At 36.6% G+C, this 26,924-nt stretch overlaps 1 protein-coding gene across 45 annotated transcripts in view; it reads left to right on the top strand.

Moving 5' to 3' along the window:
- Positions 1-26,924, top strand: part of RIMS2 (regulating synaptic membrane exocytosis 2) — a 443,102-nt gene that overhangs the window by 371,086 nt on the left and 45,092 nt on the right. For 28 of the 45 annotated variants that reach the window (XM_033512408.1, XM_015618869.2, XM_033512391.1 and 25 more), the window contains one exon: positions 18,146-18,387. The exons of 13 other annotated variants lie outside the window; for them this stretch is intronic. In XM_033512408.1, the coding sequence (XP_033368299.1) occupies positions 18,146-18,387 (242 nt within the window). The remainder of the gene's footprint in view (positions 1-18,145; positions 18,388-26,924) is intronic. 4 more of the 45 variants (XM_033512414.1, XM_033512381.1, XM_033512385.1 and 1 more) reach the window with 2 other exon arrangements.

Consider the following 26,924-nt stretch of genomic DNA (forward strand, 5'->3'; position numbering starts at 1 on the left):
GTTTAACTTGGAAATTTGTGCCAGCAGAGGCATATGATTGTTCTTTTAAATAGAATGTTGAACTTTTATAGATGGTTTATTTTTAACATAGATCAATTCAATTTATTTAATACTTACACTAGTCCAATATAACTGTAGGTGTACAATCATTGAGCTGCTCTTCAACAAGTGGTACATTGTGTACTTATGACCAAAACACAGCATTTTCTTTACCTGCACCCTGTGTTCAGTCAGAGGAGCTTTGGCTTTCATTTGGTGCACAAATGAAAGATAATTTTTCTAGAAGGTGGAACCCACCTCCATCAGCTATAGTAATTTTCAAATAATTATCCTCTTAAAAGAAAGCATTTTCAAAAGTTAAGCATCTGCTTATATGAATATTGCTAGGACAACACTGTTTCTGTCATACATTTCTTTCTAAATGTGAGGTATTGCCATGAAAGTTTTATTTGAATAGGGACTTACTAAGAAAATGTTCCAAGGCTCTGTAGTGTAGGCTGGACTCCTAGCCAGCATGACTTTCATTATGTCTGCTTCTATCCTTTAGTTTTTATTTCATTTCTTTTGCGTTTCTTTTCTTCATGCATGTTCTTCTCCATGACCTTAACTTTAATTTATTATTTTCTTTTTCCTTTTTGCATGCCTTTTCCAATTTTTGTTGACTTCAGAAGGACAAGAGATATAGAGGGGAAAAAAGAGGGAGGGGTGGAAGGGGATGAACAAGATGAAGTATTTCCTGAGGAGGAAGAAAAAGAGGAGGAGGAGGAAAAAGCAAAAGAGCAAGAAATTAATGAAAAAGGGGAAGGGCAAGAGGTGACAGAGAACTGTGATAAGGAGGAAATCAAAGAATCAGGGCACGATGAAAAAGCTCAAGAAGACCAAGCTGAGGAAGGGAAAGAGGACGACAGGTAAAATATATTTCTGTTTATATAGATAGATTCTTTCTCCTGTATGAGTACCCTACTTTTCTTCCCTTTATATTCCCTTTGCTTGCTTATTGCCTATGCTCTCTACAGCTTTTTTTGTTTGTTTTTGCTTTCAGTCATCATGCTTTCATATTTAATCAAGTTTCATTCTCAGCTTCAATGAACTTGTTCTGCATACCAAATGAAGCAGCACACCAACTTGACTCATTAATATGCATACAACTGCAGCATATTATTTTTTAAATTAGTTTAGGCTAAAGTTTGGGTTTGACTGTAATAAACAGTAAAATTGTAAGCTTCTTTGTTATATTTCCTACTTGAATTATTATTTCATGGAAAAATGTTTTGTTGAGTGAAAACTCAGCAATATCAAAATTATCAAAAATATTTTTTTTGTTCCATATGAATAACTGTAAAGAATTGCTGTATTGTGGAAGGGTCATGCACTTCAGCTGCTGTGTTGTATTCAGAAACATTGCAGCACAATTGGCTCTGGTTTTATCAGATAACAGTCTAGAATTATACGTTTTGACACAAATCCTTAAAACAATGTAAATGTTTGACATTTTGTATTGCAAAATCCATGTATGTCACATTGAGAGAAATACAACAATACTCTTTCTTCATTAGAAAAAATTAGTTTCAGATTTGATTAATATTCTTGAACCCATTCTCAGTCACACAAGAATGGCAGAAAATCTCAGAAAAAATAAGTTTTCTTTTAGCCTGACAATTCTGCGCTACCTATAAATAACTTAAGCCTGTAAAATTGTGCTCATATACATTAAGGTTATCCCAGAGCAATCTATGGAAATCCATTTTCTTTCTTTGCTACAAACTTATACATGTATATGCTTGTATATGCTCACATAACATACTCAAAACAAAGAGGATACAAAGAGAGAATCAAAATCCTAGTGTATAGTCTTGTGATATGAACTAATATAGCCATACTGCTGCCTTTACATATTGTGCCATCCTTCCTTCACTCATGTTCATGCACTTCAGATTTTAGCAAAAACTGTTTAGAAACAGCTGTCTTAATTTAAGAGTGCCTTGGCATATGTGTTCCAGGGACTGCTGTATGGTAGTGTGTGAAAGGATTATTTAAAGACCTTTTTCTCTTCCATTTCCCATTAATTTCCCGGTCTAATGGATCTGAAAGTCCTGCCTTTCAAAAGCATGACTCTGTTCCTCATTTCTAGATTTCACTCAAGCTGGTCTTTAGCCAATATGCTGACCCCCATAGAAAGTAAAGTCCTTTATGAGAAACAGCTCCTTGTTTCCTGTGCTAGCTTGTTCTGATTTCTAGCTACTCTCTGCCTTCAGGAAGAAGTGACACAAGTCAGGAGTCTCTACTCTGTAAAGAAACAAGATGTTATTCAGTGACCATTGTGTAGTGACTTTTGTTTGTGTTAGATTTTGGCTCCCTTTATGGAAATCAGTCTCTAATATTATTGACCACTTCTAGTATGCAAGTTGTGAATAAAAAAAAAAGTTTACATTCACCTTCCTTTCCCATGGCAGAGTCACTGCTCATTTTTTAGGATTTTCTGAACATTTTTCTAGGGTAAGAACCAAACAGAAAAGCCAGATTGATTCCTGGATAGGGGCAGATATAGGTATGTACACACATTTATATACACACATACTTGTGTCTCATTAACATATTGAAATATTATTACTTGTGTATTCAATGGACAAGCCTGAAGGCAGGATCAATTGTCAACATTCTTGAAAATTCAGTGCTTTCTGCTCATTAATCTGGCAATTTTTAAAATAACACATACCTGGCAATTTATAAGATAAGGCAGTGAATTCAGCTTCCAAAAAAGAATGTTTTCAGGCACACCATAAATATTAAAACTAACCAAACATTTCAGTTAAACATATCAATAGGCATTTGAGAGACCCAGCAGAACAAAGGCAGCCAATTTTTCCTTGGTAGAATAGTAGTAAATTATCATGTAGATCTTGAGATCTTGGGCACCAAGGAAAGCTGTATTGAAGATGGGAATTTTCAAGATATACTTTTACTTCAGAGGTTCATCTGTAGTTGGACAGCAGTCACCTTTCCTCTTGGAATTCTAAAATTTAGGGGCTGCTCACAATGGTGGCATCATCAAAAATTACCTTGTTAAAAACACCTCATACCTCTTGATGTTACTGTGTTTGTATACTTCATGAGTGATGGTAATAGTTACACTAAGGTCTTCAATCTGCTGAGATCATGGGGGGGTTGAAATGACTGTAAACACGGACATCCATCACTAATTCATTCCATGCCTATTTCCAAGAGTACCTTGGCACAATATAAGGCATTAGCTTTTGGAACACTGGAACACATTAAATCAATTAACCTTTTTTTGGCAGAAATAGTTGCAGCATCAGATTTTACCTTAATTAAGCCTTGTAAAACAAACTTAGGCATCTGCTTGACCTATAGGGAAATCATAATTGTGTTCTTTCTCTGCAGTACATGTTTAGCAAACAAAGGGTGGTTCCAGCTTTGCTGTTGAGTATTTATTATGCAGAGTTCACTGACTTTTTTTCTTCCTCTATCTCCTTGATAACCTTAGAGTCAAAAATAAAGGCTTCTTAGATACAATCTTTGATCATTAATACTTTTTATTGAAGGTAACCTGTATAAGGCTGCTCTAAATTTTATCCTTTCTTAATATTTTTTTTAAATATCAATCCTAAGAATTAATTTGGATAGTCACAATAATTTTATTTCACCATGTGGATACACAGCAAATGTAGTCACAGAGCAGGATTTCAATGTTGAAATACAATGGAAAAATACAACTTCTGTTCCAAGCACACAGAGTCTAAATCATGAAGTAACATACAAGTCCAGAGAGGGAAGCACAGAAGAACAAAGATGTTCCACGTGACGCAGACAGGTACAACACAGTACTGGGGGCATCTTGACTACAGAGAATGAATGCTAAGAGGCAATTTGAGGAGAGAAAATAAAGTATCTTTGTGAATGCTTTTGGAGAGCTGTTTTCAAGCATTCAAGACAATGAGGACAAAACATGAGGTGCTTGCTAAAAATATATCAAGTGGGTGAGGGACAAGTTTGATGATCAGGAGTTGATCTTTCAGTCTTGAATGAGAGACGATAAATATAAGGGGCAAGTCCTAGGATACTAAGAAATAAGGATGAATTATGTACAGCTGTGTAAAAGAATGTAACTTTTTACTGATGTGTGGAGGAAGATGAGAAAGTCAAATAGAAACGCTATGAAACTTATCTCTTCTCTAGTATCCTGGAGAGGGTTAATTGCCAGGGCTGGAGAAAAGCACTGCAGTATCTGTCATTTGAAATGGTGAGAGAGTGGACAAATCAATTATCTGTGTGAGTGGACAGAGAGGGCAGAGATGGGAAATAAAAGGCATGTGCAAGTCACAGAGTTTTGCTATGTATTTGGAAGGAATCAGTGATATCCTGTGTGAAGAAAGGAAGTGAATTCTGAAAGATGGTAGAAGGAATAGAGCTGATTGAGTAGGAAGATAACACAACCAAGAAAGGAAAATTTGTAATGGAAAAATTCAGTTGGGATGTAATTTTGCAGAGCATTTAAAAATTCAAGAAACAGAGCGCAATGTATGGCTTTAAGGAATGTATTTCTTCAGAAACAAAACCTTTTCTCTTTTTAAAGTTTCTTCATGCTTTTTGTGCTCCTTCCTTTGTTAGGTATAAAGATTAATTTCAAATTCACTTTCTAGTTGTAGTTAATTCAGTAGAAAAAATTCTTTAGAGAATTTGATTTGTAGGTTTAAAAAGTGATTCCTGATGAGTATTTGTTACTTAGTTTTTCATTAAACTGTAATTTTAGTATTTCAGGTTTATGACCCTTCCACTGTGACTGCATCTATTAACAACTAAATGTCAACATGTCAATGCAGTCTTTGCAAGCTCCTTCACAGGGGTGGAAGCCAGTAATGGTTTTGAAAATCTTTTTTCTGATAAAAATAAAAAAAACTGTACAAAAGATAAGACACTGAGAATCGATTTTCAATGTGTATGTGCTGTTTGGTTTTTTAAAGCTATTTCAAAGTTATTTTGATGATTGCTTCAACTGCACTATTAGATAAAAGAAGGTGATTTTATCTAACCTTTGTAGCCAAACAGGCCACACATATGTTTGGAAGAGAAAATGGTAGCTTGAGACTCCCCACTGCATGATCAGTCTTTTAGCAGAATTGCAGTACAGGTAATCTGTGCTTCCAACAGAGAGAGATAGATAGATAGATAGATAGATAGATAGATAGATAGATAGATAGATAGATAGATAGATAGATAGATAGATAGATAAATAAGGGTTCATCCAGTGTCACTTCTGAGGGAGAGAGAACTTGGGTCCAACTATGTCAATGTTCATGTAGGTTTTCAGGGAAAACCTGAAATGCAGTTACCTGCAGCTCTCAACAGAAGATGTTGGTCTAACAACTTTTTCAACGTGACAACAAAGTGATCTTGTCATTCCTGGGATGAGAATGGCAGGTTGCAGTACAATGTTCACCAGCTCTTTTCAGCTGCAAAATGTTGCATTATCCAGGCAATTGGGGCAGGTGTGATGCACTGGGTCCTTGAACAAGAAGCAGCAACTTTATTTTGTGTCTCTCTAACATAACTCTTCTGCACTGTTATGACTAGATAAGTAGAGCTGCTTACATATTGCCATTCTGTGTCTTTAAAATCAGAGGACCAAAACCAAGGTTTTTTCAGTAAGACTTTCCTAGTGTTATTGATCTGAATGGAGTCTGTTAGGAGTTTATAAACCTCTTACCCATTTGAAGCATACATTCAGAGACATTACTTTTTAATGTAAGATTTTTACCTTTAGTTTTCTACAGAAAGGAAAATATTCAAAACTATGAATTCATAGAGCTACTGGGTCTCAACACACATGGATGATAATTTGGCCATTTGGTTTTCTACATTTTCATAGATGACATTTAGAAGAAAATAATCTGTAGCTTCTGGAAAAATATAATGGAAAAATATGCAAAAGAACAGTGGTTCCAAATGGAATTATATGAACAAATACATTTTTATGAAATCTGTACTGAGAATGGAATAAAAATAATTTAAGAAATCTAGTAAAGTCACCTAAGTTATTTGTCACTGTCTATAGAACCCTTGAAGATCTGTTTTTCCTTTTACTTTGGAGTAAATACAAAAGATATATAGGCTCCTTTACTGTTAGTAAAATAATTTTGATACACTGGGATATAAGAAATTAATGAATTTGGAAGCACACATTATTAACAGCTGAACAGTAAAAATAAGTCATTTGAAACTGTCCACAGCTTTGATATAAGGCATCCAGCAAGGAACTCAGGGTATTTTACTGTGACTACAATGCAATATCTTAGAGACTGCTTCCCTCTCCATGAAATGCAGCCTGCACTTTTACCTCTGTTGAGACAAATCTGACTGTGATCCATAAAGCACTGGTGCACTCCTGTTACTAAAGTTAATTTAAAAACTGTTCATCAGTAGTTTAAACCAAACAAAACCACAACAAATGCAGGGAGAAAGCCCTGTAGACATGCAAGGAAGCAGAGATGAAGGAAAAAATTAAAATGAGGGTTTGAAGCAAATATAAATGTTGAAATTAGGTTTTGCACTTTTAAGTGTGTTATAAAAAGATTCATTTTCTGAAAATATTTAAAGCTAGATTGTATCATAAGGTTTCAAATAGATAGATTTTTTTATCTTTATTTTTACATGATTGAACACAACAGATCTAGTGACAATAGCAACAGCAAAAACTAAAAGTGGTATAGAAACATAAAAACAAGGGATTGAATATTGAAGCTTATAAGGCTTTTTTCTTTCTTTCTTTCTTTCTTTCTTGGAAATTATGATTGGACAGATATAGCTCTGTCTTAATGATGTATGTTCTCTTTTCAGCTTTTATTTTAATAGAAGAGTGACAAGATTCTGTAAAATTAATATATATTCTTAAAAATGTACTTCATTAAAAGTAATAAGTTTACCGCTTGGCCTTCCAAGAAGCAAATATAAACTCCTTCATATTACTTCTTAGAAGTATTTCTAAAATGCAGTTGCTGGATTTGTGCTATTGCCTTTGAAACACATTGCCAGGCCCATCTACCAAGTACTATACTTTAACTAGAGATAAGGGGCCCAATGTTGGTGTTCCTATTATGTGCTTAATAGTTATGGAAATGCCCCACTGGTTGGGCATTGCCCATATATGTGATATTAATGTTTTTTACTGAACATCTGAACATTTTCAGTAATTTCACTGTACCTGTGTGGTGTTTATACTTCTCCTAAAGTCCATAAGGTGCTGGCTAAACAAGCTGGGAGATGTGTGATCAGATAGCTCCCAGCAGGAAATCAAATTTCCTTAAATCACCACTAGGAGCCCAGCACTTCCCAGACAGTAGCCACAACAAGTAGCCCAAGGTAAAAAAGAGGAAAGATGCTTCAAACTTGCATGGTGGGTGCCATGTACACATTGTCTCAGCATGGGCATTTGGCCATAGACTTGCCTCCTCCAGCTCAGAAAAACAAAGGGTACAGGCTTGGGTTCAGAAAGATGTGAGATACCTTTGCTCACATTTTCTTTTTTATGATGATAAGTTTTCTGTGTGCTTTTATAATTTCCCCCAGAGACCAAAAGCTACTCAAAGTCATTTTATCAAAGTGACAAAAGTCAGACAGGCAAGATCATGATGTCCCAGATAATGTCTCTTTGGTTGAAGTAATTACGGCTTCAGATCTCTTGCTCATGTCCGTTCAGTTCTCAGTCCCAGAAGATCAGTTCAGAGACATGCTATGAGTTTTGGAGATGTTAGCAGTGCCTATTCTGACCCTGATTTTTCAGAGTCCTCAAGCAACCCGAATTCACAAGGATGAAGGAAGTGTCAGAGTTGTTTTATTCTTTAGACAGCCACTGCCACATACATTCATATAAGCATTAAAATGAGCCTGAGCAGATTCCATTTGTGCAGTACTAATCAAAGAAATACAGTCTTTCATGAGTGAAATATAGATGCAGCTATAGTGAGATCCATATTACTGACAGAAATTTATTTTAAAAAAGCCCTTTCAAGACATCCAGCTCTTCCCTGAGTATAATGTGATTTTTCTCTTAATGTAATCTCAGTAGTGCATCCTGTCCAGTTCCCCCATTTCTATCTTCCAAAGTTTTCTGTCAATGAATTTTCTAAACAAGTAAATCTCCCTCACAGCAATTTCAGTTTAGCAGGATGATAAATCATGGTACTTCTTACCCTCAGGCAAAACATGATGTCTCTTCTGTTTACTTTTGAGCATTTTAGCCTTCAAGTCTGAATTTTTTCTCATTTTCCTGACTGGATTTTACATTATTTCTCTGGTGATTTATGGTCTGGGACACATACTGGATTTAATATCTGTTTTAGCAATTCACTGCTTGCATTTCATCTCATAGAGCTCTATTCAGCCCTTCCAGAAACAACAGTGAGCAGCAAGAACAAGTTTGCAGTGTAGATTGCCACAAGCAGTGTTAATACAGAAAACTGGGCCCTTTCCTCCATCCCTGTTGGAAGTCTAATTCAGCAGCAGGTTGGAACAGGCACACAACAGTTAACTTTCAGATTAAGTACGTGCAAGGTGCGTTCCTGCAAGAGAACAGTCTCTATTAAATTAGGTTGCTCATGATCAGTTTTAATTTAGCAAGCTAGTTGTTACCCAGCTTTTACAAACACAACTTCTCTTCTAGGTGAGGTTAAAAAAGATGCTTTCTAAACGAAAAGAATTTGGGTGTTATTCAAAGCTCACTTGGTCTTTGACTACAATGTAAATTATTGCCAAACTTTCTGAGCTAATACGTTTATCTTTTATTACCAATGAATGCAGCTGACTAATGCAAGACTTCTAGACCTCAACTAATTTTCTTGCTAGACTTTTTTTGCATCCACACAGAGTAAATGACTAGTTCACTGTATCAAAGAAAGGGATTTTATCAAAGATTCATTACTGTAATGAGAGTAATAAAGCTTTTCTGTAACTTTGTAGATGAAAACTCGAAAATTTATCAACACTAGACAAATATTAATATAATCTTCATTATAACTGCAATTTAAATTAACAAATAATATTAACTGTATTTTTATTTTTAAAAATAACCAATTATTCTATCAGAGAAGGTGAGAAATCTTATCAAAAATCTCTGAAGCTCTGTGTGTAATTCAACTGCTAGCATTTGGAAACAGCTAGCTGTTACAGTGTTTTTTCTGCATCATTCATTTTCTGTGGTTATGTTTTGTAAATAATTCCCTGACCCCAAATTACTTTGCCATTTGTTCTTATTTGAAAAAAATTTGCTAGAGATGTCATGGAAGAAGTTATACTTCTATTAATTTATAATAATAAAGCAGTGTTGATAGCTTTACATCTACTAGAGAGGGGGAGATACAGCTCAAGTCAACCTATGTACTGCAGCAGGTGAGGTATTCCTGATTTGTAATGAAAAAGACCTTTGAAAAAAGAAATTTCATATCACAATATTGCTACTTGTATTTTGAGATGTTGCCACTAGTTTTCTTTGAATAGTAATATACATAACAAAATGGATTATATAAACACTGCTCTATTTATCCCACCAACTTTCTTGTTGTAATTTCAAAAATAAACCTAATAATTAAGTCAGTCCAATAGCTATTAGAGATTTATACCACCAATAAGTTAATAGAATAATTTTTGACCAAGTGGATCTCCAGAGACAAAGTCATTATAATTTTGAACCTGCAATGTCTCTCTTTGATGTGAATTGGCAGACAAGTACATATATTGGCCGGAAGCGTTGTTCCCATGGAAATGTTATTTCCTACATCACAGCTGTCCCCATAATGCTGTTTTTGTTAAATTTCTTCAGTAAATTAATGAAATAAGAGCATCTCTGATTGAGTTAACAGGTCTATTATGAATGGCATTAAAATTCATCTCCTGCTTGTAAAAAGCAGTAAACAAAGTCTTCAGTGGCTCTTCCAGGCTCACAGGAGACATGTATTAGAAAACATCCATTACAACAATTGAAAAATTGTTTAAATCCTTTCTATAGGACCCACAGCCCACAGCTGTACTACACACTTGGCAACGTGGATTTTCACTAGTATGGATGCCTTATTTTAATTGGGGTTCTAATGAAAACTGAGCTGGAGAGCAATAATATTAATTTTGCTTTGACTTTAAAATAAAGAAACTTGAAAGGTCTGCCAAATGACGTGTAAATTTGATTCTCTGTACATATGCTTATGGCAGAGCAATGAGATTACAAGCTGTCATTTCCAATACTGCTGTAAAGACAACTGAAAAATACAAGAGCATCCTCAAAAATCCTACCAACAATATACAGTACAAGGGATTGTACTGATACCTTCTCTTTCACATTTAAAAGTATTAACAGCATTTTAGACTGGAAAAATGCCTGTGCTTCATAACACTGGTTTTATTAAAGTGTATTCATTAATAAGTGAAAAACCAAATTTTTCATAATAATTTTAGTCTATCATTCATTGAAACAGATAACATCTGTTACATCTTTACTTGGTCTTTGTATAATAAGTGATATTCTTTGTAATTGTTAGTGATTACAAAGTCACTGGGTATAAGGATTCTGTACTGCTCCCTGTGTTGCTTTCTGCCACAGACTAGTGTGGTTCAGAGCCAGGGCCTGATTTAAAAGACAGTTTTATAAATCTTTAGCAGTACATTACTACTGCAGAACTTACCAGATTAGTGAAGAGGGAAAAGGAGACTGAGTGCAAACTCTGGGATTCCTGTCATTGGGACTTATTTCAAGCTGGCAGATGGATTGTGCTATCAGTGTGGGGTTTTTAGTTTGTGTTTTGGGATGGATTTTTTTAGTTTTCTGGTCTAAAAAAATGCTTCTTGATGAAATTGGGCACTTGCTGTATGAATCAGCCAGATTTTAGAAAGTGTTTCTGTTTCTGTAGACAAGAATCTGACCACAATGCCTTCCAACTCTGCAACTAATTAAAAAACTGCAGCCAAAGAGTGTAGGTTTTTACCTATGGCAACAGGACGAGATTTTCCATTTACTACATATGTTACAATGAGCATTTATTGTGTCTGCATCTGCTTCATGGAAAATATAACAGCCAAAATAGTATCAAGTAGTTCTAAAATTAGTATTTCCTTGTAAGATTATTAAATGCTTACAAGTTCATCAGAAACTGAGAGAGGTAGGATGATGCTTCTGACTTGTTTTTAATACCTAGCACCCAAAAATATTGAGTGAACCAAGTTTTTATCTGGAACCTATTTAGGATCTACAACATTTTCCCATAGTGCAGTCCATCTTACCCAGTGCAAAAGTTACAAGCCACATACTGTCCCAGGTAAAGTGGCTTTAAATCAGTTTCACTGCCTTTAGGACAGGATCCTTTCTCACTGTGAACCTTCCCTCTCCTTAACCCAAACCTCACAAACAATTTCTTTCCATCTTCAGATATCAAGGGAATATATCAAGGTCAGATATCAAGGGAATGGTCTGCCTAAAGCAGGAGATACCAAGGCTAAATCAAAGATCTTCTTGTGAGACCTATTTCTTTGCTTCTTCTATGAGGGTTTCCTTAGGCACTTTATGGAATTCCCCTCTGGCTATGCAACAATTCCAGAAAGGATTGTTTTCCAAGTAGCCAGTTCTAATCATCATTTTTTTAAAGTTTCTCTGGTAGTGTTTTCTAATCTTTCAGTAATTCAGTACAAATATTGACAAACTGGAGAGAAAAGCCATATAATTTCTGATTGCTGTAGTGTCTGGAAGACTCTGAAAGCACATTTTTTCCAGAGAGTAACTACACTCTCGGTTTTGAAAACAGGTGAGTCTCTGCAAAGAGACAGTGAAGATTAATGCCTTTAAGAAATCCAAAACCTTAACACTGCAATTCCAGAAGGCTGTCTTTGAACAGCTGTTTTATAGTTGCTTACTGTTTTTCTTTAAAAGCCTTCAGAAAAAGATTTTGGGCTAGAATTGGGTTATTGAAAATCATAATTTGAAAACAATCTGAGATTTCTAATCTCATCAAGGAATTTAAGGCTTAGTCTAGACCAGTAAGGAAGATAGGACCAGGACATAGTCTTGATCATCTATATTGTTTAAAGAGCCTGTGCTCTCTGTGGCATAGCTTTGTGCTGGACACATTGATAAGGTGCCCCTGATTCAAGGACAATTTATGAAATAGCATGAACTGGGCTCAGTTTCCTCCAGGCAGAATGCCTGATAAAACCCTGTTTTGGGAAGGATGTAAGCTAGTGTAAGCTAGCCTGTGTGTATGCAGGCTGTCAAGGCCGGAGAACAGGCCTAGCACATTTGATTGACTGCTCTAGGTGTGGCACAGAACTCTTCATTGGCTACAAGGACCATATTAAATTTAACAGAATCATAGAAACTCCTGAGTTGGAAATTACCCAAAACAATCATCAAAGTCCAACTCCCGGCCCTGCATAGAACAGCTCCAAGAGTCACACCAAGTGTCTGAGAGCATTGTCCAAACACTTCCTGAGCTCTGTCAGGCTTGGTGTTGTAACCACTTCCCTGGGGAACTGTTCCAGTGCCCAACGTCACCTCTGGGTGAAGAAGCTTTTTCTAAAATTCAACCTAATCCTCCTCTGACACAATTTCAAGCCATTCCCTCAGGTCCTGTCACTGGCACCACAGAGATCAGTGCCTGCCCCTCCTCTTTCCCTCAGGAGGAACCTCCAGATTGCAATGAGGTCTCCTCTCAGTCTCCCCTTCTCCAGAATGAACAGACCAAGCAACCTGATCTGCTCCTCATACAGCTTCTCCTCAAGGCTCTTCACTATCTTCATTGCCATGCTTTGGGTGGCCTCTAGTGCCTTTATATCTTTCTTATTTTGTGGTGCCCAAAACTGCCCCAAGCACTCGCTGTGAGGCCGCCCTAGAGCAGAGCAGAGCAGAGCAGAGCAGAGCAGAGCTGAGCAGAGCAGAGCTGAGCAGAGCAGAGCAGAGCTGAGCAGAGCAGAGCTGAGCAGAGCAGAGCAGAGCAGAGCAGAGCAGAGCAGAGCAGAGCTGAGCAGAGCAGGACAATCCCCTCCCTTGCCTGGCTGGCCATGCTGTGCCTGATACCCCCCAGGACAGGGTTGGCTCTCCTGGATGTCAGGGCACTGCTGACTCATGTTCAACTTGCCAGTGACCCCCAGGTTGCTTTTTGTGGTGCTGGTCTTCAGACTCTCATTTTCCAGTCTGTACATCCAATCCCAGGTGCAGAATCCAGTGCTTAGTCTTCATTAAACTTCATATGGTTGGTGATTTCCCAGACCTTTAATTTGTCAAAGTCTCTGCTGAGCCTCTCTGCATTCAAGGTAGTCAGGAATTTCTCCTAATCTAGTATTATCAGCAAATAAACTTCAAAACTTGCTTGGAATACTTTTGACATCATGGGTATCTGTCAGTCTGATTCTCCTCAGCTGGCTAACATGGTATATTTTTAAGAATACTGTTTAGTGTTTGGGCTCTCATACTCCACCATTGGCTTTAAATTAAAGTATATATAGATATCTTACTGTAATTTCTTTTCTAATGTCTTATTTTATCTTTTTTTTTTTTTTTTAAGAACTTTCTGCTTTAGCTTTGAGAATGTATTCCTCTGAAATTTATGCATATTTTCTTTATCTTTTTCCACTGGAAAATGGAAGTGTCTGAAAAGATATTTACACTGAGACCTGTCTCCAGCTCTTGGTTTCCTCAGGTGGTTTCCTGGAGTCTGGGATAGTGCAGGAAGGAACGTTCCTGTGTGAGCTTTGCCCTTCACTCTCCTCTTTAATTTGGTTCTGTTAAGCCAAAGGCAATAGCCTGGCTGCCACCTTCACTCTGCTCTTGCTATAGGCTGTGGGCTGCCACATAGCTGGGGTTGTGTGCTGATTTTGCTCTTCTTTTGGTTTCAATAATGGTATTATTATGTCATTATGCACGTATTATTTGGACTAGGATAATTACTTTATTCCCCCCTTTATTTTATTCTTCCCCCCAGCATCTGGCTGTATATTGTTTTTGCTGAGGATATTTAAAAAATTATTATTATCTTATAGGACACCTTGGGAACCATATTCTTACTGCATATCTATTAATTAACTCATACATTTTTCATACATTATATGTATATACTTTTATATAATGTCTGTTCTAAAATACTGTTGAACATATTTAACTGGATGTCTGTGAGATTTTGTTTGTGTATATGTACTTATAAAGAAAACTTCCAGTAATTTCTGTTTCTTGTTAAGGAAAAAAGCTGTATGATTTACTCTCTAAATTTTACTCTGAGGTCAACCTTTCTATTACCCCTGAAAGGAACCAAATCTGACATACAACACCCAGTTTTTCTGGGAATGATCCATTTGTGGCACTGTCAAAAGACAGGCTGGGTAGAAGGATGGTTTGTACTGGAGAGGGTATCAAGTGTCTGCCAAGAAAAATTAGTGAATGAGTGTTTGGATGGCCAGGAAGGATTCAGAGTGCTGATGAAGGAAGTGCTCATGACCAATCTATGTTTATTATGAGGCACTATAAACCACTCAGACTCTCCTAGCATGTATTTCTCAAAGATTTTTTGCTAAGAGAGGAATTGCAAAGAAACAAAGTCCCTGCTATGAGATGGCTTTCTCCAAGGGCTTGTTTGCTGGTTAGGACTGTAGCAAAGATGTCTTCTCTGCTGCTTTTAGAGAAGGGGTAAACCTCCAAGCCTTTAATTGAAGAAAATAGTTTTAGAGCTCTACTGGAAAAAAAAAATTGAAGTTTGTGAATGAAATTTTGGTACCAGCCATTTGTTTTAGTATTTGGTATATCCACTTAAATCAAAATCCCTTTCTCCTCATTTGAATTCCCTTCCCTACCTTTCTCAAAAAGTTGGCCAAAAGAAGGTTTCTGATAGAAGTCTACATCATTACTGGCAGGAGTACACAGCAAAACATTTTTGATACAGAAGCCTTTAAACAGCAGCCAAGAAGCAAACTCTAGTAATTCATAGTACTTTCATAGCTAACTGCACAGTGAAACCATAGTGACTCTTTTAACACACTGATTTCTTTAATAAGGGCAACTATTCCTCTTAAATAGAACTATAAATCTTGGAAAAAACACAAAAAGAACCTCAGAGGCACATTCAACTCAGGAAATGGTGACCTTCTCTTCTGTGTAACTTTTTATATTGAAATGCAGAATATTTCTGTTTCCACTGATGATATAGGACCCTTATTGAATGGTAATATCATTCTAAAACAATGCATTAATTACTATTCTCCATATGACAGGAACTCACTGATTTTCTGGATATTATTTTTGAAAAACAGATCGCTGATTGTTCTGCAAGCAGTGAAAAAACTTTCTTCCCCCATCAGCCTATATATGCTAATGAGCTTTTACTAGGAGAGATTCAATAATGACTTCTGCAATCTTTTCCAAAGAAGCATTCGTAAGATCTCTCTCCAGAGATCTGTTTTCAAAACAGTTTTGGAAACTAAATAGCTTTATTTTCCTACTGCTCTGTCAAATTTGATCTGATTTTTAAAAAGTACTAAAAAGAGACAGACCTGACTGAAAGCACACATTAATCATATTTCCTTTGAGAACCTGGATTTAAAACAGCATTACTGGATAAGGTGTCAAGATGAATAACGAGGAATGGGACCACCATGCTTTGAGATGATTTATTGCTCAAGTAAGACAGATAAGATGTCAGTCTGAAGGCGTGAGATTTAGAGGAACAAGTCAGCCGTAGCTCAAGGTAGTCATGGGTTTCTTCTTCTCACAGCAATATATAACCTTTTGGTCCAATAGACAGTTGACATGAAACTTGTTTTCACTTATTAACCTATCACCCTTGCTTAATTTTGCTGCACTGCCTCTGTCTCCTAGCCACTAAGCTGACAGGTCACATACTCATACACACACCTCTATTACAGTTTCTAGATCTCTTACTTACTCTGTAAGTCAGATTATTACAGCTCAAACCTCAAACTATTTTACCTAATATAATTTCTTCCCCACTCTAGGCACATTCTTACAAGAACATAAGTTTATAATTTTTCTACCCAATGTCTGTGTACTTTCATCATTACATTAACCCAAGCTCTTTCCAAGGCTGCAGACTGAACCCCTCAGCATCTGTGGAAGTTTCTATTTTTCCATTTCCCACAATAAGGGCCTCTAATTTTCAGATTTTTAGTAAAACTTGGCTTAAGGTAAAGTTGAAGACACTAGCTCTTCAGAGCAATGTTTATTCTAGAACTCCAGTTTTTTTTTACATGCGAGATAATGTTGAAACTGAGAACTAGTTTCTGTGTCATCTGTTCTCTTTGAATTCTTGGAGGTGTTAGTTTGATAGAAATATAGCATGTGATGTTATCCTCTAAAAAGTAATTTCACATGGTGCTAATAAGACACAGAAATACAAATTCTCTTTTACTGTTTCCCTGCCTTCCTTTTTACCCACATCTATCCCACTCCTCCCTTGGTGATAAATGCACCAGTGAGAATCAGTGTGTACTAACATATAACAACAAAGAGACCTAAAAGAGAGTAAGAAAAAAAGCTTTCAGGTTACCACTGTGTTGAGTCTTCTGTGACTGTGTGTCCAGGCAAGGCCACTATGGCTCTCTCTCAGCTTTGTTTTATGCTTCTCCATCTGCTGATCCAAACTCTCATTCATGTTTTTCCTTGTAACTTCCCAGAAAAATACATTCAGTATTTTTTTCAATGGTAAAGGTCTACTTCTGCTATGAACTAGCTTTTGGCTTTCCCTGGGGGTTGTGGCTAAGCTACAAGTCTTCATTTACTTTTGAGTGCACTGCATTAATTCCATAGATAAATTATTGACAGAATATGTATTGCAAAATCTTTATAAAGAAAAAATAATGCCTTCCTTATATGTAATAGATTTCAGACCACTATAGGTAAAGGAAGAGGAGTATATATTTTTCTATACTCAGAAAAATTTGCTCTAGAGACATTTGCTGAGCACTAAAGTTCTAGCAACAGCCTTTGCATGTATTTGAAAATCTGTTTAAAAAGCAAAAATATTAATTTTAGCCTTTATATATTGGTGGTTTAACAAAAAAAATAATTTCCCCTGAGTTCCAGAAATAGCCCACATTTTTGTGGATTGTTTAAAATGGCATCTCATGGGGACTTGTTGGTGAGCATAACTGTACTGAAAAGAATAATAAAGGTCTAAGCTCAGTGCAAGAACTTCACAGAAATAGAAAATTCTGTATATATATGCAGGCCCACATGTACCCCACAGAGCTTCCAGTTCTGGATATTTGTTCAGACACCTACCAATTGGATGTCAAGGCAAAATTTGGATAAGTGCTGTTGTCACCAGTGTAGATTGCCATTTCTGAGGAAAGGAAAGGTCCCTTAGCCTGGACCACTGGTAGATCAGGTTCCCCTGGGACGTGTGAAGTGCTGCAGCAGATAGTTTAGCCAAATAGATGTGTGCAGCCACATAGAGCACGTTTACACAGTCTCTAAATGAGTACAAAAGATACATTAGAATTGAATTCCATTTTATCAGTACTGATGATCCATGCCACGTAACAGTCAAGTGTTGTGTGAAATACATATGTAGTACCTGTATTTGGTGATGCAGAGATGGAGGGAAGACCTATGGATGTTCATTACTGTACAGTGACTGAGCTAAACCAGATTACTGAGAACATCCTTGAAATATCTGAATGTTTAGTAACCAAAAATGGGCTTCAGACTGATGTGCTTTTCCACTCAGTAATGAATCAAGTGTCTGTTTCCCAAAGAAAAATACATTATTTGTGTGTATATATGTCAGAAGAAGAGGTGCATGGCACTGACGACAGAACTTAAATTTTCTAAACAAATAGTGACTATATTATATATGGATGCATTATTTCTTTGGTATGCTTTTGCTGGTAATATGTTTTAAGTCGATCAGTAAATAAGAGCTTGTATTTTAAAACACAATTTTGATGAGTCAAGTATTTTTACAGTGGACCAACCAAGAACCTAGAATTAAATTTTCTCCTTTTACCTCTTAAAGCCAAACCCTACCTGTGTGATTAGCTGCTTTTACCCTCCAGTCTCCCAAAACCTTCCATCTGAAACCTGTCCTTTTCTGTCTTCCCCTTTTTACTCTTTGTCTGCACTGTTTATCCGTCAACTGGCTGACAGTGTCTTTACATCCAAAATGCAAAGCAGACAGATGGCCGTCTCAGGAAAGAACATGACTAAGAGCACCAGCATCAGTGGGGAGATGTACACGCTGGAGAAGAACGATGGCAGCCAGTCGGACACGGCAGTGGGCACTGTTGGTGGTGGCAGCAAAAAGAGACGCTCCAGCATTGGTGCAAAGATGGTCGCCATCGTGGGGCTATCAAGAAAAAGCCGTAGCACGTCACAACTCAGCCAAACTGGTAGGAACTAGATTTTTTTTTTCCCCCCTTTCAACTTACCATTCAAATGTACATAATACTTATGTATTACAGTTTAATCAGTTGAAGATCCTGTTGAAGTTGCCTCATCAACAATATTCTATGGGATGAAGAAAATGGTCAATTATCTCTTTTCTCTGAACATTTACTAAACTTTTTTTTTAAGCAAAGATCCTTTTCAGGTTGGACCGAAGCTTTTATTTTCTGCTTTGTGGAACCTGCTTAATACCCTGATTCCTTACTTTTCAGCTTTTCAGGAACCAGCATAACCTGTACTTCCATTTGGGGGAATTCCTTACAGAAGTTTGTGAAGGGTTGCTGAAATGTTGCAAGATGCCTTTTGTTTTGTCACAGATAGTGTTTGGGTATTTCAACATGAGGTTTTTTCACCTTTGAACATGCAACCTTATTTTGAAGGAAAACAATTTTCCTGAACAAAATTATTCTATATTACTTTAATGCAAATGTTTTATTGCTTTTTAATTACTTTTTTTTCAGCCTACAAGCATATTTGCCATCTGTAGAAGTTTTCCTCTTTTCTGTATGTCTCAGTTCAAATTGGATGCTGAAATGCTACCTAGGAAAATGGAGAGTTTTTCTGCTTTGATGCTTAAAGTGTTTTAAATCTTACACATTTTATTCTATTTCTTCCTATTTTGGGGAAAATCCATATAATGCACTCTGAAAAGCTCAATGTCAAATAATGACACTGTATAGGACAAGTGTATTTTACACAGAAAAAAGTTACTTGCATTTGAATCACATTCATATAAAAGAAGAATTTAAGCAATTTATATAAGTATGCATATATATATTTCAAGGTATATACAGAAGATATATTGTATTCTCAGTATTCAAGATAAACTGTTGTGAAGTTTTTATATGGTTCAACGTAAGTTTACAGTGACCTGCTGTGTGTGACCCATCTGAAGGTCTCCATTGTGCTAACCACCATTCAAACACGGATAAGACATTTCTCAGTTGTTTCCAAACAACTGAGTTGTTTATGGTGATAAACAACTTTGTGATAAGAGTTTTAACAAAATGGAGAAAAACAATGGTTTGCACTGTCAGAAACTGTGGTAAATTTTTAAGTAAACTTTTGGGGAATGTGAGTGCCATTTCAAGTACTGAAACTACAGAACTACAAAAAAGAAAGGAAGGAGAGGTAACAGTGCAGAAGAGGGTAGGGAGCTTGGCCGTGTGGCTCACTGAAGACAGTATGAACAGGAGGGAATGAAGAAGAGGGGAAAGAAGGTATATAGAGAAAGCTCTGAATATCATGCAGACACTGATGACTCCACCAGTAAGCAAGCCTTGTGTTTTACCAACTTGCTTGCAGGTAATGGAAACCTGCAAGTTTACATTACTATGTACATTTCTATTTTCTTTGAAATAATTGACAGATAAAAGATGAAGTCACCTTTAGACAAATCTGGGAAGTGTCTGGTTAGGCAAAAATAAAAAGTAATTACTTGCTCACCTGGTAATCTAAATTTTTGTCTTGTGATAGTACAGAACCATGTAACTGTATAGATGCACTTGAATATCAAATCATATACAATGCACTACATAACTATTTATAGCCTAATCTGGTCTCTCTTGCCATAAGAGCTACTAAATGAAGAATGTCAGCTCTTTGTACATTGCTCAAGTATGTCTCAGCACTAGAGAGAATCTGTATTTTGTGTCTGGTCTAGATCTGATTTAATTACCACATTGTCTTTGTTATTTGGTACTTTCAAGCTGAATTTTCCCTGTTACATCCAGTTGGTTTCCCAGTGACTGATTAGATACTCCAGTCAGGGACAAATGTGAAATATAAGTGTCTCAAAGAGTACTCAAAGTCTTTAGGCCCACTGACCATGAGTAGAGTGTTCTGACAAGCTCTTGAGTGAGGAGCTGTAATTCGGTGCTGTTAGAAGAGCGGCAGGAGCCAGGGAACCTGCATGGCTGTGGCTGGCAGCCCGTCTCCCTCGGCTGCTCCCTGGGACAGGCCTGTGCTCAGGGCTGGCCTCTTTAAAGAGCTGAGTCACACAAGCATTGCTGGTTGTGGTGAGCAGGCCTGTGCCCACATGCCAGGCCCTGGAAGAGGTGTGTGCATGGTTCTGTGTCTACAGTGGCACAACGTGATGGCCTGTTGGGTTGGTGAGGGTGAGGTCACACCATGAAGTGTGACCGTGGTCACACATTGAATGTCTTCAGATCCTTCACAATGAGAATGGTGAGACACTGGAACGGGCTGCCCAAAGAAGCTGTGGGTGCCTCATCCCTGGAAATGTTTAAGGCAAGGTTAGACGGGGCTCTGAGCAGCCCAAGTGGAGGGTGTCCCTGCCCCCTCTGCAGGAGGGTTGTAGGTAGATGGTGTTTAACATCCCTTCCAAACCATTCTGTTTACATCCGTTGGTACATCCTACAGAAAATGATGGATACCAGCATTATACATTAGTACCAGAGGATTAAAACTTGCAGTAAGGGTGTTTAATGAACTCATAAATTTCTCTTGCTTGTTTCATCATGTTCCTTTCCTCAGATGGTAGGTGCCTGCACATGGAATCACGTGTTGGTACAATCTGGAAACAAAACACTCAATTCCTATAGGTGTCCTATAAAGTACAATTTTCTGGAACAGAGAGGCAGGAGATATTCAGGTGTCAGGGCACTGGTGTCATGTAGAAACTGGTTTAAGTATAAAAATTTCCTAGGTACTTTCTGAAGACATTATATAGTTCAATAGGCTGGCTAAATATCTCCTTACATATCAGGCTTGAAAAAGCATACCAATATCAGAAGATAACACTACTTCTGTAGAAAGTTGTGTGCTCATATGGAAATCTGTGTAGAAATGACTGTCTCTGAAGCTTTTTTCAAGTGTTTTGTAAAGTATAATTTTACTTCAGTGGTTTTCTTCATTCATATTTTATAACTAAATCTATACCAGATGTTTTTCTGAAAGTAGGTCATAACTGTTTTCAGGACTGTGTATCAGACTTACAAGACATGCCTTATAAGGTCAATTTTAAATGTCTTTTCAAATTATAGTTATATTATTTCTTGTTATTTGTCACAGTGCTAAGAAGTTGACACTCAAAATAGATACAGAACTGGATTTTTTATTCTGGTCTGTAGTCCTTTTCAGGTAGGAACAGTTGTTTTATGGGTAAGGAGCATGACAGAAAAGTAATTTTTCTTAAGGTAGCTTTTACTTAAGACTTCAGTAAATTACAAGATACTGAAGGGTAGAGTAGCAAGCTAAATTAGAATTAATTTTATTTCTGGCTTCTGTGCCTTTCCAGTACTCCAGAAATAGCTAAAGGTATACTCCGTATTCTTGAATCAAGCTATCAATTCTAGAAGCTAACATTTGATGGGTTAGAAGAAGTTCATGTTGTAATGTTTGGGTCCTATTTCCACAGGCTTTCTTCCTTGTGGAAAAGACAGTTTTCTTTACAGAGGAAAATAGAGTGCAAAGTGCAATACTTAACAGACTTAGCTATTCATATCTGTAATGAAATTGTTTTCCTACTGGTCAGCCCTGAGGGAACTGACTATCAGACTTCTATAGAGATGCATACCTATTATTGCAGTTATATTTCATTAATGAGTAAAATCTTTGCTGTCCTCTTATTATGCAATCATAGGCATCCCTTTCAATTTACATGCACTGTCTCTGGCAGGTAAATACCTCTGTGCCTTCACTTCCCTAATTTTGCTGGCATTTCTATTTTAGCAAGGTAAATATTTTGTCTTTTCTTTAGTTAGCCAAAACCTGTTGTGTTTGTAGGATGATTATATCCAAGAGCCAAAGCAGTTTAAATCATATTATCAGAATCATGGATCATATATACCAACACATCACATATGTTCAGTCACCCATACAGGGTTCAGTGCGCTCTCAGAGACTGAGTCCCATCATGTCTTTGGGTATGCGATTACAGTAGATGCAGTCTATTAAAATAGATGAAAAAAGGAAGTAACAGCATGACTTGAGAGTGAGCAGTGCAGTAATGCCTGCAGGGGCTGTAACTATATTTGGATAGAAATCAGTGCCCTTGTGTGTCTCTGGAGAGCTCCGCTCCAAGGTGCTGTGCTCAGAGGACCCTGCACACGTAAACGTAGCGGGTGGTGCTGGGGGAACTGACGCCGCCTGAACTGCACTTGCTTTATTGAAACATGTTGCTCCATGTCACCTAAGACCTCTTGCTAGGATGCCATACATAGCATGAAGTTATAGGCCTGTTAAAGTGGAATTTTGAGACACAGTTATGAGATCTTTTGACATCCTTCATAATTATGCTGGCGTTAAACTTTGCCATATATTACTGAAATTATAGTTCTCTGTAGGAAAAGTACAAACAGCAGTTGATTCTGTGCCAACAAAATGATGATTGATGTTGTGTGAATTTGATAGTTTTTTATCAAAATGAGGCACTTCCATTTTAAAAAATTCTGGAGAGGTCCAAAGTGAAAAGAGATAAAGGTATTTAGAAATTTTGATATTTCACGGCTACATATTAGAAGAAATATAAGAGAACTAGATCTCAGAGAAAAAAGTTTGCGTTAGATTTTATTTTATTTCTGTTTAAAACCAGATTTTGGATTCTGTATGGTTTGTAGGGTGCTGAAACTTCAGTCTGAAATGCTGTAATTACAAGTAGAACAATCTCACTCACTGTTAGGAACCAAAGATGTGGTTTGTAGAGAAATTTCCTCAATTTATGGAATAACTGGGGGAATCTATTGGTAACATTGGTCTTCATGCGGTATAGAACTTCACATTTCTCAATTCAAAATTTGATTTATATAAAAACAGTCTTGTACTACAGATAGAGTCAATGTGGTTCCTATTAAAAAGAGGGTGCTTAATCACTTGGAATTGTGGTAACTAAAGGAGAAACTACATTGATTGCCTTTCATTGTCTGAAGTGAGATAGTATATGGTAAGCATACAATTTACTGCATAGAAGTGTATTTCTTTACATATTAGACATTATTATTATTTTCTATCCCTAGAACTAATTTATGTGTTCAAAATGGCAACTGAAATTATCATCTACGACTTTAAATTTGGACATGTTTTTTAATTTTTTTTAAATCACATATATAATACAGGCAATTTGAAACAAGCCATTTATTTGGGGGTTTATTTCCTCTCCAGAGACAGACTGATAATGTAATAGATTGCTTTAATGTGTAGTATTACACTTGCATCAATATTCTTGATGTGTAATCTGATTTACTTTTAAAATGAACACATAATACATTGATAGAAATATAGGATTAGCAGCTGACAAGAGATTAGGGCAAATTTATCTTACTCATTAGTTGAGAATTGTGAACTGAATCCTTTACCAAAGAGAAGGCACCATTATAATAAACACATTACCAAGAGAATTAATCAGCTTTTACTAAAAAAACTCTGAAAAGTATGCTAATAAATAAAGAGACTCTAATTGGAAACTAAAATGGCTTTAAAATGTCATTAAATTCTGTTTTCCTCTACATGTAGGAAAAATCTAGGAAAGAAGATATGGCAGTACAAAATTTATGCAGTTCTCCTTAACAGATTTTCTGTAGAGGAAGTAGGTGTATATTTGAGTCTTCACAAGTTCAGAAAGCTTTTCTGAGAGATGGACGCAGTGAAAACAAACACAGAGTTGAGATTCCAGAACTGAACTCCTGCCAATGCTAGCTATGATCTTATAGAAGACATTTCTCACAACAAAGTGTGGGAGACACCTTGTGCCGTATAGGAGGAGAAATTCCAGGCAGATGAGAAGGAAGCCCTGTGGTAAGACTGGAGAGTAAGAATAAATGGCTTCATTTGAGGAAAAAAGGTGCAGATCATGTACACCAACTGAGCCATACTGCCTCAGTCACAAATTACTCATCAAACTTTTCTGTAACTTAGTTATCAACTCAATGAGGTGTACACCTGTAAGATTTCCATCTGCCTGTGGTAGAAGTAAAACTAATCCCCCTGGTTGTAAGCATTTATAGTATTAAAAAAAATCCTTACTCATCCTTAAAAAATTAATTGTCTGCATTGCTTTACTTAAAAAAAAGTTACTTATATTACTGCTTGAACTCATTAATAAGGGGGGGAAAAAGGAGAAAGTTCTAAGTGTGATCAGAACATTTAGCTTGACCTTCCACAAAATTTTTTTCTTTTCATAATTAGAGGTAAAAATAGAGAGAAATGTAGGGTGATCTTTCTTGGTAAGGATACCGCTATACTATTTTTCTTTTTCAGAGCAGAAGAATTCTCATAAGAGCTCTGCTAAAAAATAATATACATCTCATTAAAAACCCCAAACTCTAGAGCCAATTTATTTCTGGTTTTGCAGTAAACAAGATTTGGGTTTTTTGTGTTGTTACATAAGGAAAAGCGGCTTTCCTTAAGAAAGTTTCCATTTAAAAACTCCTTTTGGGATTTTTTAATCCCTTAGTTAACATGTGATATATGAGAATTTCTTGTTCATTATTCTGTGAAAGAGGGCTCTGATTTCATTCTAATGAAACTTGAGAGTGAAGAGAAGAACTTTTTAGGGCAATCTCATATCTTGGCAATAATACAATTTTTACTTTGCCTGAAATGTCTCAGATACTTACTTATCTGTAGTTACAATTCTGTGTATATATGTAGTTTATACTTCAAGGAAGAAAATTTGGTTGTGTTTTTTTCTCAGTTTAAATAATATTTCTAGCTTTGTCAATTTTGTACATAGCCAGCTCAATGAGTACTCTGTATTATTCTGGGACAATATTCATCTATCCATTGCTCTGTGAACCACTAAATAATGTTGTTCTGTGGAGGGAGATTTACTTCAGATCTCCAAAGGCCAGTAGAAAGAGGGCTGTAGTACTTTGCTGTTGAACAGTTTAGTTTTGTCTGCACACCAAAAAAAACCAAACCAGTTATATTTACAGATTCATTAAGGCTGCATATTTTTTTTAATTTAACATTTCATAATAATACAGGATTTCTTTCCTTCTACTTAAATGGAATACAATATTTAATGTTTTTTGGCAAGTTGTATCTTAATATTGAATATATGTCTTTAACACTACCATGCTATCAATACTATTAATAACCCTTTGATAAATGGAATTCTCTTTGTAAGGATAGATTTGATAGAATAATTGCCTGAAAGTAAAAAATCATGAAAATAGCCTCAAAAGAAAAGGTGGTAATAGAGGCATGCTGTGCAGACTAATTCAGAGCAGCTCTCTGGCCTCGACTGGTGTCCAAGTTCCATGGATGTTGCTGTCCTAATGAAATTCAATTTGCACTCTCCTGTTGCCCATTTCAGCTGGCTGCTGTGTCTGTGTTACAAACACAAGCAATCCATGCTCTCTGTGGGATAAAACAGGGAGGGAAAATTACAGAACTGCTTTTAAGCACCCCACAGGGTGTACAGACTGTGGGAAATCATGCAGGTACTGAGAATACAGTTGTGCAATCCATATTTCCAGGCACTTTGTGTGCAATGAGCAGAGCTGTGACTCACAGTGCATCTCCAGGCTCTTTAGACTGGTTTTGTCTTCCAGGGAACAAGAGTGATGATACTATCACCCAGAACTTACATGTGCCACTATTAGTAAACTCTTAACAGAGAGCCCTACAGGAGAAATGATATTAACAGAATAAGTTAAAATTATTTAACTGCACCATTGATGAATGCACAAGCAACCATTTGATCAGGAAGCTGAGCCTTTTGCTCACAATCAAGTTCCCCTTCCTATTAGCCTACAGTCAGGTCTCATATCTGTGTCTTATTTGTCATACTGGGTGAACCTTTTTCTTTTTTAGGGTGCTAGCAAAAAACTTCTGTTTGCAAAACAGTGCATCTCAGGTACATGCCAGATGATGTATGCCAGGTACTGTCCAAGAAACTGGGAAACTTTATTTTCAGCAAGGGAGGGGCTCTGAACACAGATCTCCAATCACAGATACATGTTGATTAGTTGCAATATGAGACATTTGGTTTCTGCATCTCTAGAGACATAATAAAATAAAGCAGCAGTCAAAACCAAATTTCTTAAGCCATGTTCTGCAGCTGCATTTTTAAAAACTTGTCAGATCTGTCCCTGAGGCAGAATGTGCAGGACCTTTGTTTTCTGAACGCTCATGTTTAGGATAGGGCCCTACCATCTCCATGGTGGCAAGTCAGTTGTTTCTCAGCTTGTGCAGAATCAAAATCAGAAGGAAAATTAGGACAAAAGTACTGAATTTGAGCAACTTAGGTACCACTGTGGCTATGAGCAGGATTTTCCAGATTTTTTACTTTGGAATGAGATGACAGATTCCTGTGCATTCTAGGAACTTGTATCCAATACTAAACTGTTTTTCATTCATATGTGACTTTGCAGTCTGTATAGAGAAGTGAAACAAACACAGGGGAGGATAAGAAAAGAACAGAAAAGAGAAATTACCTGAGACAAGCAGAAGACAATGGAGTGCCATAATATAAATCTAAAACTTGTCAATACTCTACTTTCTGTTTTAGCTCAACATG

Source organism: Parus major, chromosome 2 (genome assembly GCF_001522545.3).
Source record: "Parus major isolate Abel chromosome 2, Parus_major1.1, whole genome shotgun sequence".
In the NCBI taxonomy this organism is placed as follows: Eukaryota; Metazoa; Chordata; class Aves; order Passeriformes; family Paridae; genus Parus; species Parus major.